Consider the following 18,449-nt stretch of genomic DNA (forward strand, 5'->3'; position numbering starts at 1 on the left):
TGACCATATTGTGTTATATAATGCACACATACATTTGGTTTCTAATCTTCACCTTCTTATGAGACTAAGCTGATCGCTTGAGTATACCCCCATTTTGCTTTTAATACACCAAAAACGCGCTTAGCTTCTTTTCTTGCTAATTGTTGCACCTTCTTGAACTTATTTTCCTTAGTCTCTATTGGATATGGGAACGATTTTACAGACGTAGACCAAGCAAGGTAGATCCCATTTTGTAAGATAGTATCCACGTTGGAATTGTCATCCATTTACATGAAATGGCCACTTAGGCACACTTCCAGTCAACTAAGTAGTAAATATTGTAGATTGTTTGGTAACATTAATGTCGTTGTTTAAACCATGCATACCAAAAAACGCATGCGAATACCACAAATCATTTGAAACCACTGCTTTGAGCATGATTATCGTGTATTGGTGATCACTTCACATATATTGGTCGTGTTGGCTAGTTAGGCACATCCTTTGAACCCAACGTATGCAGTCAATGCTACCGAGCATCCCTGGAAGACAATGTCTTTCTTCATGTTTGTTGTACAAAAGTGCAATGTCGTGGCTAGTCGGTTTACGCAAGAACTCGTCACCATATAAAAATAACTATGGCATTATAGATATTCTAGGCACTCACATGAAGTCCTTTCAGCCATACAATAAACTCATCGAATTCGTTAGGAGGATTGCCATTTGCATGTAGTTTAACCGTCGATGTGCATTTTTGTAAGACCGTGAAAATCGTTTTGTACCTAGTGCATGACCCTCCTGAAACTATGCAAATATTGCTTCTATATCTCCGAAAATTTTCAAAGTAGCCCCTTTTGTTGTGGAACTTTACTGAAATGTATGTTGTTTCAGTTTTTAGTTATGGATTATGGGTCGAAAAACAACTTATAGGATTTATCCAAATGTATATATATTACCCATATAATGGGCCCATTACTTTTTCCATACCCTTGAAATTGACTGCATGTATTTATGGACAACTTTGTTTATTGGATCCAACAAAATTTGCTTAATATAGATAGATCTTCAGAGTTCTGAATCTTCATTTTATTCCTAGATATACCTAATATGTTATTATAATATCATGTTACCTTCCTTTTATATTAAAAAAAGATACATTTATAAAATAGCAAAGTTTTTTTTTAAGTATTCATTTGTAAAACATGTTTGTTTTAGAAAGTTTAGGTTACGGTCCTATCTAGAGGTGTCACAAACAATGTCGCTTGGTGCGTTGATCATACGTAAAGAAAGTCATAAAAGAAACATTTTCTGGTTCGTTCATCTTATACCTCTATAGCCACCAAGTTATACCTATGTAATTTGTGTTTATGTTACTTATAAATGTATATATAAAACCTTTACTAAGTTTATGCACATGCATTATTTTTGTGTTGCTTTTTTTCTTCATTGCCATAATCTTTGGAGCATACATTTTGAAACTTTGTCCTTTGATAAACCTTAATGAATAATAAAAGAAATACACGCTATGCACGAATACGTACACGATACTCATTTAGTTATCTGTATGGATTAGAGACTCGTGTAAAAGTCTTGTCACGTAATATATAATCCTCATATGAACTTGTATAAACGGAAAGGGTGCCTCATAGGCTTATATAATGTAAACAAACTTGACAAACTCGACTCATCTAGTATTGTCAAGTATAATTCGTACGGTTTCTTTACAACTTTTTAACAAAGTTGTAAAGAAATTAACAAAGTTGTAAAGAAACCATACAAACATATATTAATAACCAATTTCAAGAGAATATATAAAAAGGACTTAAAATATTTTAAGTTATCATGAACTCAAGAAAATGAGCCAAAGTTATCCCATATGAAGTTATCACCTTGTGATGCATTAGTTATACCATCTTCCATAGTCTCCCATGCAAACAAGCCATCACCCGGTTCAAACCCGTCATTGTTACTCGTGCCAGCGTGTTCTGACGAGTCATTGACCAAAGGATTGACCGCAAGCTCTACACTTGGTTGTGAAGATGGAACCGAGACTTGTTTCAATTCCTTTACGAAAAGATGAGGGAAGTTGAGCCTTGCCTTGTTTCCTCTCAACTTAAAAGCCTCATGATCATACGCCAACGCAGCTTCAACCGCGGTATCATACGTTCCCAACCACCGTCTACTCCTACTATGTGGGACCCGTATCTCCGCCACCCATTTTCCCCATTGGCGTTGTCTAACCCCTCTATATAGCTTCTCCACAACCCGTTGGTCACGCGTATGATCATCATCTCCAGTTACACAAACCTCCGGTTTAAAAGAAATCATTTGTTGAGGGTTGTCATCAAGAGAAAATGGAAACACAAATTTTGATTCATGTTGTATTTTGATCTTCTTAAGTGGTTGAACCGGATCACACGACTGCTTCCCTTTGTTCTTAACCGAACCGGAAGATGTCTCGAGAACATGTTCCATTGATGGCTTATGAATTAACTAGGATACCCCAAGATTTAAGCAATAAGCACGCGTGCAAACATGTCACACTCATGATAGGCATGCGTAAGAACATTTGACTTTGTTTATTTATGATATTGTCAACCGTACCACCTACGTAAGAGTACACAAGCCTATTAGAAGCTTGGATCATTTAAAGAAAGACGTGTCTAGAAAAAATATGTTGAAACATTATTTCCTTGCTACTCACAATTATTCATTCTAATAATTTTATGAGAAACACAAGAACCTTGGCGTTTCCTTGGACCCGCCAAGGGGACGGTGCTCCCTTGGAACCCCTGTGTTATAGGGAGCTTCGCCTCTTGAGCCCTTGAGGTTCCTAGGTGTCCACAATCTTAACAATTTTGAACAATCGTGTACACACCTCCAAACTCGCATTAGTGTTTATTCATGAATCTATAGTGCGACACCAAATGTATGTTTGGTTGACCGAAGCTGGCAACAATATAAACGACTAAAGAGGACCACTATAATATATGAATTAAGAATTTTGCTTTGAGAACAATGACATAGTAAGCTTTAGGCTATGTGTTGTGGTTTAACTAGTAATTACTAGTTAAAGCGTCACGTCACTGTCACGAATGCAGTGATAATTTAACCAGCCTGACTGTTTACTTGGGTGTTGTGGGTTAACTAGCTAGTTATGAGGGGTGAAGAAAAAAAATTGATTGGTTAAATTGAATATGAGCCCCAATTTTTTCAAGAAGTAACGCTTACTAATGGGTTAACAAACACCCCTTGACACCACGGCGTGACATTAAGGGTATGCCACATAAGCCATAACGCCGGGTTAAAGCTCTCCACAACGAGCAGCCTTATAACTTTCCTTCGAAGTGGTTTGACCAAAATCTTTATTTATACTACTTCTCTACCAAGTGGTTAATTTAGTTACATCAACGACTGCGATTGCATCTCTAAAAGCTACAAGCATTTTCAACGGTATTGGGATTTGCTAAGGGCTTTCTGTGAAGGTACACAGCTTGCTAAGTACTAGATAAAGAAGAATAGTTATAGAGCACGTTTAGGATTGAGTTTGAAAACAACTTATGGGTTTTTTCAAAAGTTATTTTGAAAAACTAGGATTTTAAGCTTTTAGAACATTGTTTTTTTTACCCTTTCAAAAAGGTAAAATAAAAAGGATTTTTGTAATGGCCAAACACCTTTTAACTTATTGTCTTTTCGAAAAAGCCAATAAGATGTTTTCAAACTCAATCCCAAACATGCTCATAGACTTCTTCCAAATTTTTGATGGGTTGTAAGGTGTTGTTTCCTGACAATATTTGAAAGTATTAAGTATTGAGTAGTTGAGCTACTTTAGAGCTTCTCCAAATGAAGAAATGGATGCCCAAACGAGGAAATGGAAGCCCAAAGGAAGAAATGAATTCATTAAAAGCTCAACGCAACAAATTTTAGAGACCATTCAGTAAATGAATAAGAGTTTGAGCCATTAAGTGAACTTAATTGTATTCCTGAGCATATATCAAATGTTTATGTAATTGCATTGTAATATCAAATGTGTATGCATGTAATTGCATTGTAAAAAGTTTATGATTGTTATAAATAGATAACTATTACTTAGAAGTATAATCACATATGTATATAAGAAAATAATATAACAAATACATACCCACACGAACGAATCTTGAGCTCGACAACTACTTAGAGTCGAAACTAGACAAGCCCGAGCTGCCTAAATTTTAAAGAAGACAAATCCAAGCTCACTAAAGATAAAGTCAGCCCCATCAAGTTTAATCAAACTCGGCTCCACCCCAATGGCATAATCATGCCTTCATCAACTTGTTTCACATGATAGACCCCATTCAAAAGATTTTGTACAGTGGATGTTGATTGTTAATGTTTTTATGTCTTAGATTTGAATGTTTTTTCCCTAATTTAATAATAACCTGATACGTCGCTTTTGAACGAATTGATTGAAGACGTTACGGAGTTCAATCCGCTTTCATATTTGATACATAGCCAACAAAATCTTTCATATAGTAAAACAACAAAATATACGCGTACACTGTCAGGTTTTTTTTATCAAGATATTCAACAGAGAAAACCATGCTGCCAAACTCTACCATGGTCATGTTAACTACAACCCAAGCATATGAATACAATCCAACACTCAAAATTCCAACTTCTAAAAAATAAAATAGGAATCGAAGCATGTTTATAGAGGGATACGCTAGTAACGTACAATATCTTGGAGGCAGTCATAGAAATGCGACATTTTAATTTTTTTCTTGCCTGAGTAAATTTCTTCTGCACCTCCACCGGATTCTCCTTGTGCCGCCATTTCCACCACCATATAAAGCCTCTTAAGTGGCGTCTGAAACACCGCCACAAACATATCACCATTTAGTTTTTTTTTTTTAATTAAAATAATAAGATACAAATATTTGATAATTCAAGAATCTTACATCATTCAAAGCCTCAGCAGCAGCATCAACATCATCGTTAGCGAACACATTAAGTTGTTGCAATACCTGAAAACACAAAGATTGAGACAACAAACATTAAATACATCAAAAACATATAAAACAAAAGACAAAACACGTAACAAGGAAGCTTACCTTTTTAACATCCTCGGTCTTCAATGTAGGAACATTATAAGTGACTGAGAAAGCATCACAAACACCAACCGACTCCAAGAAAGATACTTCGCTTGTTGTCCCGATAACCAGCATATTTTTACCCTGAAGTTTAAGTAACAAAAACATAATTTAATTATGTTTAATCTCATTCAGTTAGCAAATTATTATATCCTAATAGAAACGAATATACCTTTGGAGGAAGCCTTTTGAGAAGGACCATTAACGTCTGAGATATTAAGTTTGAAAACCGAGGGCCGATGGCAACATATTCCAGTAGTCTGTATTTGTAAATAATTTAGAATAATTAATGGATTAAATGGCAACTGATACAAATTTCATTTATACTAATTATTAATTCATAAGCAAGTCAAATTACCTTTCAATATCATCAAGGACAATAATGCTCAGTGTTGACTTATAAGCATCCTCAAAGACCTTGACGATTTGTGCACATTTACTCGGTTCGCTAAGTCCAATCATCGATTCAGCAGAAATCTACAATTATAGAAAGCATATGTTGATTTCACATAATAATAATAATAATAATAATAATAATCAGTGAATGGATTATTTAAATTTTATTTATAAAATAACTTACGATCTTCACATAGGGGAAATCGCTACCGATACCAACAGTAGCTGCCATTGCAGTCTTACCACTGCCAGAGATGATAAAAGAAAAAGTTGTGAGCTCGGAGAAATTGTTATTGTAGAATTAACTAATAACTATTGATCAAATTTAAAACCATAATTTACCTGCCACTTGGACCTTCTATAAGAACTGTTATGAGTGGGCTACCTCTGCTAACCTTAACTTGTTCTGCTAACAGCATGGTTCTTTTAAAAATATGATCATGTCGTTGACCACAGTCTACTATTCCATTCAGTCTGCATTGATATATAGAAGTTCAGATAATGTTACAAAATTATTAATTAAAATGAAAAAAGAAGCATGAGATAATATTATTATTTTACCTGCAACGTTCAAGGTCGTCTGTTGAAGCACCAAATGCAGGAGTAACTTCATGAAGAGCATTCAAGAAATCCTCCATTGTGACTTTTATGCTTTCTTCATCAATTGTTTTGGTTAAATCATCAAGGCTAAGCTGGCGATTGAGGGCGTAAGAAACTGCACTTTTCACCACACCTTCAAGTTCCGCTCCACTGTAATTCTTTGTCCGTGCAGCTAAAATGCAATTCATTAGAATTCATTAAACCATACTTCTCGTTAACAAGTAAAAATGCAAAAATAATTATACCAAGTTCTTGCAAGTTAATATCTGGAGCTAGAAAAGAATTCTCTTTCATCTTATTTGTATGAATCTGAAGAATTTGCAATCGACCGTTTTCATCAGGAAGGCTGATTTCTACTTGGACTTCCAACCGACCGGGCCTAAACAAGGATTGAAGAAATATTTAACAAAAATAGCACGAATCAATGACATTTAAGTAGCCTTGTAAGCTAACTGAACGTTCAGTAAACAATCTGGCAGGAAGTTCATTTATTTAATAAATGAACGAACATGAACAATATTTTCTGTTTGTTTAGTTAAGCGAACGAGCATTTACACGTCTCGTTAGTTCACTTATGTTTGTGAGCGTTTGTTTATGTCCGTTCATTTATGTTTGTTGTTTGTGTTTGTTCAAGTTCGTTCGTTCGTTTACGTTTTAATTCTTTTAGGTCCATTAAAATATAGTCTAGTTTTCATAACTTTCTTAAGAGAGTAAAGTGCGGTTTCCATCCCTGTGGTTTGTTCAAATATGCTATTTCAGCCAAAAGTTTAATCTGGTTCATTTACGTCCATTCGGCTACGTTCATGAATCGTTCGTTTTTAATGTTAACAAATGAACATAAAAAAATACAAGCACCTTCATCTTCTTAAAGAACGAGCATATATAAGAGAACCTCGTCCGTCTGATTGTTCGTGTTCAGTTGTTTGTTCGGTTGGAGTTAAATAAAAGAACACGAATATGGTCCGTACGTGTTCGTTTACAAGCCTACATTTAAGTTATAACATCTTAATGAGGGATAAAGAACTCACCTCAAAAGAGCTTCATCAAGTAAATCCTTTCTATTTGTCATACCAATAAGCAAAACATTATTCAATGCTTCCACACCGTCTATCTAAAGAAGAGATTTTCCAAAGTCAAATAGTCAATAATTATTCTTTTTTGTTAATTATAAAGTTGGGATTTGAAAATTTATCCAACCTTTGTAAGAAGCTGATTAACAATGCTATCGTGCACTCCTGTGCCATCCCTAGTTGAACCTCTAGACTTACAAATGGCATCAATTTCATCAAAAATGATCACATGCAAGTCACTTTGATCACCTGAAATAGTTTGAAAAACTGGTATCAGAATTGAAACAAAATTTGTTTCAAAATCAAGATTCTAACAAGTAAAGAGTTGCACCTCGTGTTCTTTGATCTTGTTCAGCATCAGCAAATAAGTCCCTTACATTCTTCTCAGTTTCACCAACGAATTTACTCAGCACTTCAGGTCCATTCACAATCTAGTTTGTATAATTAACAAAAAAAGAATTATCAATAGCATCATTAAATGCCATTGTGGATTCACATTCACATAATAAACATGAATAGAATATAGAAATAGGTCAATGCATGCATAGAGTACCTTTGGATCCTTCCCATTCAGCATTTTTCCAATCTGCCGAGCCATTAGAGTCTTGCCAGTACCAGGGGGACCGTATAGCAGCATTCCCTTGACGTGCTTTACACCCAGTCTAATGAACAAAGATTCACATTCCCGTTATAGATTCAAAGGAAACTAATAAATATGTTTCACATTTAACAAAATATCATAAACATTACTTGCTTGCCACGTGTGGAGGGAAAACCCTAGAAGCGAAAGCTCTTCTAAATATATCTGCAAATTCATTGCTCAAACCACCAATACCGAGTGATTGAAGGTTAAACTCCTTGTGCTTGAAAATGTTGCTGCTAGCAGCCTCGCGCTGATTTATAATCTGCACATACAGGATAAAAAAACTTACAGAACTGAACAAATATAGTCAAAAAGTCAACGCAATAGTGTTTTATAAAACCTTTATTCCACTAGAATTAGGAGCTTCAAACACAATGTATGAATCTTCAGAAAGCATGCCCCTTTCAATGTTTGATTTTCCTTGTCCTTCCACTGCAACTTGGGTTACCGTGAAGATATAACCATTTCCCTGATGCTCAAACGTTACCCTTTGTCCAGATGTCAAAACCTGCAATGAAGCAAATACATATATAAAAACATTGTTGCCTTGTAATTACAATTGTTAAGATGGACAAAACATCAACGTACCTGGTTTGCAAATCTTTTCCTAAGCTGTTTAGCTAAAAGAACAGCATCAACCTGCAAAATATAACAATTTTGGAATCTTTAGGTGATAACTAAAAGGACGAAAGAAAACGCATGCTTAGTTTAAAAGCATGAAACTTGCCTGCTCTTCTTTATTCCCTTTTTTCACAAATTCCAACTCAAGGGTAAGTAATGCAATATTGAAATCTTCGGGTGGAATAAACCTAGAATGATTGGTAAAAACAGATTTGTAAGAGATTTAGAAAAAAAAAACTTGGTTGCTTAGTTAGTTGGTAGTTACTTCTCTAAAGTAAGCACTAAGCATAACCACAAACCTGCCAACAGATACTGAATCTCCAGTAGAAACTCTTGCATAACGTCGTTGGATGGCATTAAGCCCAATTTGACCACTTTGTATGGTATCATTCGCAGTTTGTTTCAGTTAAGTAAAACAATAAAATATGTCCTTATAGAGTTATAGATAACATGATAACAGCAGGGATTCAATGCTCAAACAGATTATTTAAACATATAAACATCAAGGTAGCAATCACTTAGATATAATGTTCTTCACATTAACAATAACCAAACAGTAGCATGAGTCATGAACTTTATGTACTGATCTTCTAAGTAACATCAAGAACAACAATATCAAACCCTGCCTAAGGAATTTATATCAAACATGAATATGGATTACACTAGTTTTCCGCCTAGTGTCAACCCTGCTAATCGGTAAACTACTGTGCTATGCTAACAACAATAAGCAAGACGAAAAAGTCTAACAGGTAGGGGGTGTAAACGAGATGAGCCGGGCCTGATCTTGACTAGGCTCGAGCTCGGTTTGTTTTGAGCTCTTATTCTGAATCTTGAGCTCAGCTCATGAGTCATTTTTATAGCTTAACAACGGCTCATTTATCATTTATTTATTAATTTATATATGTTTTAATACATTTTATGTATTTTGAGAAATACATTAAACGAGCCTGAGCTCAACTCGAGCTCGTATAGTACCTTAATCGAGCCAAAACTCAGCTATGCGGTGTGAAATTAATACATAAAAGCCTAAAAATAGATAAAAACTTAAAAAAATACACAAGGCTCGTTAAGGCTCAAAAAACCTAAATGAGCTTCCATACAAAGCTCAAGCTCTGGCTCGATAACTAAACAAGCTTTATTTGAGGCTCAGCTCGAGCCCGAAAAAATTCAGACCATATCAAGCTCTTTATCGATCCGATCTACTATCTCGAGTAGCTTGGCTCGTTTGCAACCCTAACAAGTATAGAAAACACAAAATTGTGTAATATTAAACTAGTTTAAACCATTGCACTCATCATAAATATTAAAAACAAAATGCAGAACAGCATAACTAACTTAAATTCACAATTTACCTAAAAAATTTGTGCGAACCCTCGGGTGGGCAAAAGTGAAATTGCACTAACTTTGACGTTATTTTGTTAATCTCGTGAAAATAATGTTAAAAGTGGCGGAAGGTTAATCAGACATCATGTGGTGGCGTTGATAGTCGAAAGACAAGGGTACATGTACCAATCGGCCGGTGTTCTGATGGTTGAGTGTTATGTGCCTTATATCCAAGGCTTGATGCAAAACTACTATCGAGCCGGGGGTCTCACCGGAAGCAGCCACTCTATTCCTATGGGGTAGAGGTAAGGTTGTCTACATCTCACCCTCCTCAGACCCTACCATAGCTTTGCTATTGGTGAAATTTACTGAGTACGATGATGATGATGATGAAGAATTTACCTGAGAAATTTAAATCGACTACCACCAATCCGACTTAACTAGTTATCGGCCTAGTGTCAAACCTCCTAATTGATAAAAAAAAACACACAAAAAATACTGTACAATGCTAACAAGTAACAACAATAAGGAATTAGATATTAAATTAGGCTAAACACTGCATTCATCAAAATACTAACAATTTGCATAGAAGTCTAAAAATAGGTAAAACTAAAAATACACCAGGCTCGTTAAAGCTTAGCCTCGTTTATATCCCTACGTGCACAAATTAGGTTAAACAGTGCACTGATCAAACTACTAAACTAACAAATGCAGGAGATGAGAACTAAATTAGTTAACAAACTAAACAATAAGGATCAGTAATCAGTCAATTAAACCAGTAATAAACAAACACATAAGATAGGTTAAAAGGATATGCTAGGGTGAGAACGAAGACGTCACCGACGAGAGCAAGCGTGAGGTTAGATCCAGGTACGGTGAATTGACGGAGATCGGACGGTGAACAGTAGGCGCAGTTAGTGTACGCCAGATCTTTAGCCGGTGTGTTTGTTACGATCATCGTCGTTGATGATCCTGAACTACCTCTATACATTGTATTGTATTGTATTGTATTGTATTGTATTGTATTGTACAGATCAAATGAAATGAAATGAAATTATCAGAATATTATTATTAGTGGTGGTACTGGTTTTTATTTGAAGGAAGGAATAAAGAATAAAGAAGTAATAAGACGGTTTGGATTGATTGTTGACGGAGTAGTTAAGAAATGAAATACCACCGGGTTAAGTTTAAGGCTTTGAACAGTTTGCACCAGACCACCGTCAGTTTATCTCATGGTTTCTCGAAGACTAACTTACAAAGTAACCCCTGAAATTTACCTTAATATGCAACCTTTATCTAAATAGTAATTTTCTTTATTTTTGAACGACGACTTTTCTTGTATTTAGGCTACCGCACTCTATAAGTTTGAAGAACCCAGACCATGTTGTCTTAGCTGGGCCCACAACTACTAGAAAATTAAGCAATTGACACAAATATTTGCCACTGAAAAAAACGGTAGCAATTTTAGCGACTGATTTAGCGAATCTCCTACCGAAAACGGTAGTTACCTGACACGGTAGCTAAGCGGTGGAAGATTTTGCAACCGCTTATTTTCGGTGACTAGGCGGTTGGAGTTTTTGCAACCGGTGACTAGGCGGTCCGAGTTTTTGCAACCGTGGCTAAGTGGTCAGAGTTTTTGCAACCGTTTGTTTATTTTAAATGGTCTGAGTTTTTGCAACCGGTGAGGAGGTTTTGCAACCGTTCCTAACGCAATTGGAATTTTTGCAACCATGCCTAAACGGTCAGACTATGTTGTCTTAACTGGGTTCACGCTCGCTTCATATTTTGGCTTGGGTGTTCCCCCGGAAAACCATATCGCCGACTGCCACTTGACAGTCGGTGCGCCACCATAAGAGCGGAACTCTTCGGCGTAACACACGGTGGGACGAAAACCAAGGTGGGCTCAAGGTTCGAACTGACAACCTTTGCACAAGGTCTAGCTTAAATCATTCATTGCCAATATCCATCCAAATGTGACACAGGTGAAATTCGAACTTGAGTCTCCATCGGAGAACCCAAACCTCTTACAACTAGCCACAAGTGAGGGATATGCAACTTTTATCTAAACAGTAAATACTCTTCATTTATAATTTTTTAGTCTATTTTCATGTGTTTAGTAACGTTGATTTTCATTTCTATCTTTATACAAGTTTTGGGACGTGAGAGGGTTCGGTGTGTTGTGTTCATCATTTGCTTTTTGACCTATACGGAGAATAGAAAGACAGTAAAGCATAAAAAGAACACGATGGTGTGTGTACGATAAAAGGATAAGCTATGAAACCACTCTGTATATTATAAAAACCACACCCACATCAGATCGTGCCTAGTGGGCGCCATACCCACGCAAAGCGTCGGGTTGAAAGGGTTGGGGTGGGGGTGCCTCTCATATAGCGCTAGGTTGAGATGGAATTGGTCCATCCTATTTGTTAATGAAATGTGACATGTTTATTTTTAATAAAAAAAATAAAGGATAACTGAAGAACCTACCTTGTAACCGGGCTTCTAAGGTAGCCCATGAGCAAGCAAAAGATGAACAAGACTAGAGGAAGCCCAACAAAAGCCCAAAGAGGGAGCCCCAAGCAAACAATGAAGATAAGAATGAAGAAGGTAGTCAATAAAGAAGAGTAAAAGAGGAGAAAAGTATCTCCAAGGCATCGTTCCTCTAAGCCTGAGGAGAGGCTCAATATGGCCATGTCCCCTAGTATAAGCCGATACACGTAGAGTAAAAGGATAAAAGATAAAGACTCAAGGGCATAAAGAAGAACCCTGGGAATAATTTAGTATATAGGAAATATAGAAATCCTTTATGTAAACACTCTGGCTCCCTTTATAGTTTATATATGGAGAAAGGTTGCTTGTGCATTCAGACAATTTTTCATGTAACTAATGTATCATAAGAACTAAAGAATATTCATATTCATGGCCATTCTCTTTGAAGTATAACCTTGAATACTCCTAATCATAATATATCTTTAATTAAGGGTTCATCCATTACACCGATTTATCGTAAAACGTCTTACAAGGACTCCATCTACTACACATGTTTAATTTGATGGATAGGATATTAATGCTTTTACGAGAGAACCGACCCTTTTACTTAATGTATTAATAAAAATCCTAAAAAAAAGGAGCACAAAATGGTTAATGGATAATCGGTGAATGATTTATGGGAAAATCTCATAATGGTCCATTTATAGAATGTGTTTCCAAGATTATCCTCACTAATTCAAGTTTTCAACTTTGTTCTTTTGGTATCTCGTCGTCGACGACATGATAGCGAACACCGACGGTGCGGTACTGAAACAAATAGGATAACGACATGTCGCCGGAATAGGTCGTCGACGATGTGTTCTTCGGCTCATTTAATCACAGACGATGTGTTCTTGTTAACGACGTCAACGACAGGCTGTCATACCTGACACCCGTGCTCACATCGCCCGCGACGACCTGCCGGATCTCATGGTCGGCGACTTGTTGGGTATAACATAGGGTTGACGATGCGTTATGTTGCTAACGTATGATAGCGACGACGCGTTATCCACTAACGCATCATGGAACCCCGTTTTAAACCTATTCTGGCTAGATTACGACCACGCATCGTTATCCTATTTGTTCCAGTAACGCATCGTCGATGTTCGCTATCATGTCGTCGGCGACGAGTTACCAAAGGGACAAAGTTGAAAACTTGAATTAATTGTGTTAATCTTGAAAACACATTATATAAATGGGCCATTAGGGTGTGTGTAGTGGGCGGGAATAAGGGGCGAAGAGGGGCGATTTTTTGGAGGAACACCGCCCCCCCCCCCCCCCCGGGCGATAATTGGGCGAAAACGGGCGGGGGCGGGATATATTTGTCGCCCGGTTGAAGAAGAAAATAATAATAATATATTAAACGACCGTTGTGAAACGGTCAAATTTAAAATATATATATATATATATATATATATATATATATATATATATATATATATATATATATATATATAAACATACACTCTTCTTCTCCATTTTATACACAAATCATACCCAATTTCTTACAAAAAAATAAACAAAATGAATCCTAGAAACAACCCGAACCAACCGAACTACCAACTCCCTACTTTCGGTCAAGCGTATGGTTCGCAATCGAGCCAACCGAACTACCAATTCCCTCTTTTTGGTCAAACGTATGGTTCGCAATCGAGCCAACCGAACCAACCGAACTACCAATTCCCTGGTTTCGGTCAAACGTATGGTTCACAATCAAGCCAACCGAACCAACCGAACTTACAATGGAACCAACCGAGCCAACCGAGCTATCCGTATCAACTTTCCGACCCCAACCTAAACATGCACGCCAACTTTCTCAGCCCCCAAAACACAATGCCGGCGTTCGGGTCTACACCACCGGAGTCGGTACCGGATACGCAAACGTCACGGGCCTCGGTTCAAGCAAAAAGCCGACCCGTAAACACAAAAAAAAACAACCGGGGGAGACGATGGCGCAACGTGATCCATACAAGCATTGGAACGAGGAAGAGGAGGTGGCCCTTGCAAGGGCTTGGATTAATATTTCGGAGGATCCCGACGTTGGTAAGTTTTTTAATACTAAGTATTTTTTTAAAATGTATTTAGTGTTTATTAAAATATATACTAATTGTTACAAATAAATTTAATTTGTAGCTAACTTTCAAGCCACCGGGGTGTTTTGGAAGAAAGTATTTGAAGCTTGGCTCGCGATAACCGGTAAACCCGAAGGCTACCGGGGAAAAGAAGCGGTTCAAGCCCACTGGAAGGGGCTTAACGCCGATTGTCAAAAATTTGCCGGGATAATTAACCGGTTAAAGGGGTCCGGCTAGCGTAGCGAAAATAACGATGTCGACATTATAGGTCAAGCTTTGAGCGACTTTCGAGCTCAGGGTCACACTGTTGAGCGGCCCGGGAAACCGTTCAAGTATTTGAGTTCTTGGGAAAAGCAACATCGTTGCTCGAAATGGAATGTGGTACCAACCATTCCGGCCGCCCGACGAGCCGGCTCATCCCGGCCTTCAAAAAGGTCGAAGACATCGTCGTCGACAAATCCGAGCACACCAAACACACCTTCCGATGCTCGTAGCTTCTTCCTCGACAACACGGTCAATTTAGCCGAGGATTTGAATATACCTGACGAAGATGAGGTAGAGGAGTTGCCTCGACCACGCGGGAGATCGAGGAAAAATAAGGGGGAAGGTTCGTCGTCAACACGATTCAATACGGAGCCCATTGAAATAAACGAGTGGGTCGGTCGTTTGGAAACAAATGCCACCGTAATTGGAGCCGACATTCGAGCATCCAACAAACAACAAGAAAAGCTGAACCAAACATTCGAATTAAAACAAATGAAAGACGACTACGAATCCCTCAAAGCAGAGGGGTTTCACGGGGATGCCGAATTATTGATGCAACGCTGGCGTGAAAAAATACGTGAATATTACGGATATTAGTTTCTTTTTTAATTATGTTTTTTTTTCTTTAGTTATGTTTTTTAATATTTTTAGTTATGTTTTTTTTGTATTTCTTTTTTATTTTAATGCATTTTAATTTAATTATTTAAATAAATTGGTTTTTATTTAGTTAGTTTAATTATAAAAAGAAATAATAAAAAAACACACTGTGGGCCCAACTTGTAGCCCCTACACCCAAAAACAAATTTCCACTCCATTTTGACTGGGCGCCACGTATCACAATTCGCCCCAATTATAGCCCCACCACTACACATAGCCTTATGGGAATTTACCATGATTTATTGTATTGATTAGTGGAAAATCAAGGCAATGTGACAGGACATATTGACATCTAATCTAAACTTCCACAAACAAACAAATAAATAACCGAAATCATAAGTTTATAACATTTGTAAATAACTAAATACATAATAATTTCAATTTCATTATTATTATTCATAGTTCAGACACACACACTGATATCTATCACTCGAGCCCATGACTTCCAAATCGATCTGCACCGGATCTTCACCATCAGATCACATTTCCACCAAATCATTAATAATACATGTCGCAGCCGCAGCCGCAGCCGCTGTAGCTGTCGGTGCACACGCTTACTATTATTATTATTATTATTATTATTACCGCCGATCCGCCACCATGTTTCGGAGCCGGGTCATGGGTATAATTCCGGCCCGGTTTGATTCTTCCCGGTTTCAGGGTAAACCACTCGTTGAGATCCTCGGCAAACCCATGATCCAGGTTCAGTTTTACTCGCTGTTAAACACTTAATTCATAACAATGGTTTAATTATTAGTGGGGTTATTCACAATTTTGGGTTTGATTGTACTTTTAAGTTAAAATTAGTTAATTGTTACTAAAGTTTTCTATTGTGTTTGGATTATGTTAATAAATATGTGTTTAATTGATACGAATTGAGTAGATGCAAGTACGCAACAGGTTATGTGATTTGGTAACCTCACAAGTAGATTTTGAGTTGGCGTATTTAACCCGTTTAAAAACACGGGCCGTGTTCGGGTTAAGATGTTATAACTCGTATAGTTAAACGGGTCGACCCACTAACCAGTTGATGACACGACCTGAACACGATACAGAAATAATTAGGTTTTTGGGTTGGAGTATCTAACCCGTTTAAGAAACTGGTACGGTCGTGTTCGGGTTGACCCGTTTAGTTAAACAGGTCGACCCACTAACCAGTTTATGACATGACCTAAACATGATACGAAGATAATTAGGTTTTTGTGTTGGCGTATCTAACCCGTTTAAGAAACTGGTCCTGTCGTGTTCGGGCTGATCCGTTTAGTTGAACGGATTGACCCACTAACCAGTTGATGAGACGATCTGAAGACGATGCGGAAATAACTAGGTTTTTTGGGTTGGGGTATCTAACCTGTTTAAGAAACGGGTCATTACAACCCGTTTAACACACTTACAACTTGATTAACTGTCATTTTATAATTAGCATAAAAAACACGTTGAACACGTTTACAACTTGATCTGGGTTTTTCATTCTCTTTCTACAGAGAACTTGGGAGAGAGCAAAGTTAGCAGCAACTTTGGATCGTGTTGGTAAGTATTTAAACTTTGTTTTGAATTTGTTCTTGATTATCGTGATCTCAACACTTTTATGATTTGAGTGTAAAATGTTGTTGTTTCATGAATCATTCTCATGAAATTAGCACCGAGAATCATTGAATGAAAGAATTGGTTTGATGTTTTCCTTGATAAGCCGATTAATATCTAACTTTGGTGGTTGTAGTTGTGGCAACGGACGATGAAAAGATTGCAGAATGCTGTAGAGGATTTGGTGCTGATGTAATAATGACTGCAGAGTCGTGCAGAAACGGTATGAAATTATGTTTATCTTCGTTTCATTATCAAGCTGAGTTATAATAATAGAGTTTGTCGGTTAACAAATAAATTATTTGTATGCTGTTAATTTTAGGTGCTGAGAGGTGTAGTGAAGCACTTCAAAAGCTCGAGAAAAAGTATGATATTGTTGTCAATATTCAAGGCGATGAACCTCTAATCGAACCTGAAGTAATTGATGGGATTGTCAAAGCTCTTCAGGTAACACGCGCTTCATATCATTTTAAAATCTAATTTTTATTGTTGAACTATATATTGATTTATGCTGTTTGCAGACCACCCCGGATGTAGTTTTCAGCACAGCAGTAACAGCTTTGAAACCAGAAGACGCGTTTGATCCGAATCGTGTGAAATGCGTGGTTGATAATCGCGGTTATGCGATCTACTTTTCTCGAGGCCTGATCCCTTTTAACAAGTTTGTGCTTCTTTTATTTAAAAAAATTGATCTTTGTTAAAATTTTACCCTCCTCAGACCCTACCATAGCATTGCTATTGGTGGGATATACTGAGAACGATGATGATGATGATGATGATGATGATGATGATGATCTTTTTTAACATTTTCAGATCATTATTTAAATTCTGTTATCGTATCCTTATCTAGGTCCGGGAAAGTCAATCCTGCATTCCCTTATAATCTTCATCTAGGTATTCAGGTATAGATAAAAAAATAAAAAATGAAAAATAAATAAATTTTTTTATAATTGTATATTGTAAAAAGAAGAAATAATTTAATCTAAGAATTTTGTTTTATAGAGCTATGATTCCGAGTTTCTAAAGATATATCCTGATTTAACTCCAACTCCATTGCAACTAGAAGAAGATTTGGAACAGTTAAAAGTTCTCGAAAATGGTTACAAGATGAAGGTACTAAAAGCCGTTTCTTGAAAAAGATTTGAAAAATGTAATCTGAATCTTTTTTTTTTTTTGTTTTTTTTTTCAAATCTTGCAGGTGATAAAAGTGGATCATGATGCGCATGGTGTTGATACGCCTGAAGATGTTGCCAAGATTGAAAGTTATATGCGCGAAAAGAACCTGGCTTAGATTCAATGTCGGGACCTGTGTAGTCGCAATGAGGTTTGCTACCAAAGTACTTAAGATTTCATCACACTAGTGTTTGTTATTCTTTGTTTATTTTCGTCGGTGAGTGTATTTTGTAAGTTAAAGCTTGAATTTCGAATCGTGATGATGTATGTTTCTACTGAGTTTGTAATCTACTTAAGAGAACATTATATTATAGTTTGTGGAACGTAGTTACTGTAACAGTTAATAATTTAGTTTATTAAAAGGGTTTGTGTCCCATAGTGATGGCATAATTGGTTCCGGTTTGAAACCTGA

The 18,449-nt window shown here is 36.8% G+C and overlaps 2 protein-coding genes across 2 annotated transcripts; one reads left to right on the plus strand and one right to left on the minus strand.

Annotated features, from left to right (window-relative positions):
* Positions 1 to 4,622: 4,622 nt before the first annotated feature.
* Positions 4,623 to 10,757, minus strand: LOC143549232 (vesicle-fusing ATPase-like). The gene is made up of 19 exons (XM_077040179.1): positions 10,574 to 10,757; positions 8,735 to 8,830; positions 8,542 to 8,623; positions 8,403 to 8,453; positions 8,155 to 8,322; positions 7,922 to 8,076; positions 7,725 to 7,833; positions 7,503 to 7,602; positions 7,299 to 7,420; positions 7,130 to 7,212; positions 6,347 to 6,480; positions 6,063 to 6,273; positions 5,844 to 5,975; positions 5,686 to 5,746; positions 5,464 to 5,582; positions 5,278 to 5,365; positions 5,067 to 5,189; positions 4,914 to 4,979; positions 4,623 to 4,822 (listed from the first exon to the last, which is right to left on the minus strand). Exons 1-19 carry the CDS (start codon positions 10,747 to 10,749, stop codon positions 4,679 to 4,681), a joined length of 2,220 nt encoding a protein of 739 aa, XP_076896294.1. The 5' UTR covers positions 10,750 to 10,757; the 3' UTR covers positions 4,623 to 4,678.
* Positions 10,758 to 15,665: 4,908 nt separating this feature from the next.
* Positions 15,666 to 18,343, plus strand: LOC143549213 (3-deoxy-manno-octulosonate cytidylyltransferase, mitochondrial-like). The gene is made up of 8 exons (XM_077040169.1): positions 15,666 to 15,982; positions 16,765 to 16,810; positions 17,001 to 17,087; positions 17,187 to 17,311; positions 17,386 to 17,525; positions 17,715 to 17,766; positions 17,867 to 17,977; positions 18,063 to 18,343. Exons 1-8 carry the CDS (start codon positions 15,719 to 15,721, stop codon positions 18,153 to 18,155), a joined length of 918 nt encoding a protein of 305 aa, XP_076896284.1. The 5' UTR covers positions 15,666 to 15,718; the 3' UTR covers positions 18,156 to 18,343.
* The last annotated feature ends 106 nt before the right edge of the window (positions 18,344 to 18,449 follow it).

This window comes from Bidens hawaiensis, unplaced genomic scaffold (genome assembly GCF_021521415.1).
Source record: "Bidens hawaiensis isolate Kalapana, Puna unplaced genomic scaffold, B.hawaiensis_p1.1 tig00015451_1, whole genome shotgun sequence".
Taxonomy (NCBI): domain Eukaryota; kingdom Viridiplantae; phylum Streptophyta; class Magnoliopsida; order Asterales; family Asteraceae; genus Bidens; species Bidens hawaiensis.

Coding starts and splice junctions, on each gene's coding strand:
- LOC143549232 (XM_077040179.1), bottom strand. CDS start 10,749: ATGTATAGAGGTAGTTCAGGATCATCAACGACGATGATCGTAACAAAC. Junction 7,834..7,921: donor CCTCCACACGTGGCAAGCAA/GTAATGTTTATG, acceptor TTTGTTCATTAG/ACTGGGTGTAAAGCACGTCA. Junction 5,366..5,463: donor GTCCTTGATGATATTGAAAG/GTAATTTGACTT, acceptor TTACAAATACAG/ACTACTGGAATATGTTGCCA.
- LOC143549213 (XM_077040169.1), top strand. CDS start 15,719: ATGACTTCCAAATCGATCTGCACCGGATCTTCACCATCAGATCACATT. Junction 15,983..16,764: donor TCGGCAAACCCATGATCCAG/GTTCAGTTTTAC, acceptor CTCTTTCTACAG/AGAACTTGGGAGAGAGCAAA. Junction 17,767..17,866: donor ATCTTCATCTAGGTATTCAG/GTATAGATAAAA, acceptor TTTGTTTTATAG/AGCTATGATTCCGAGTTTCT.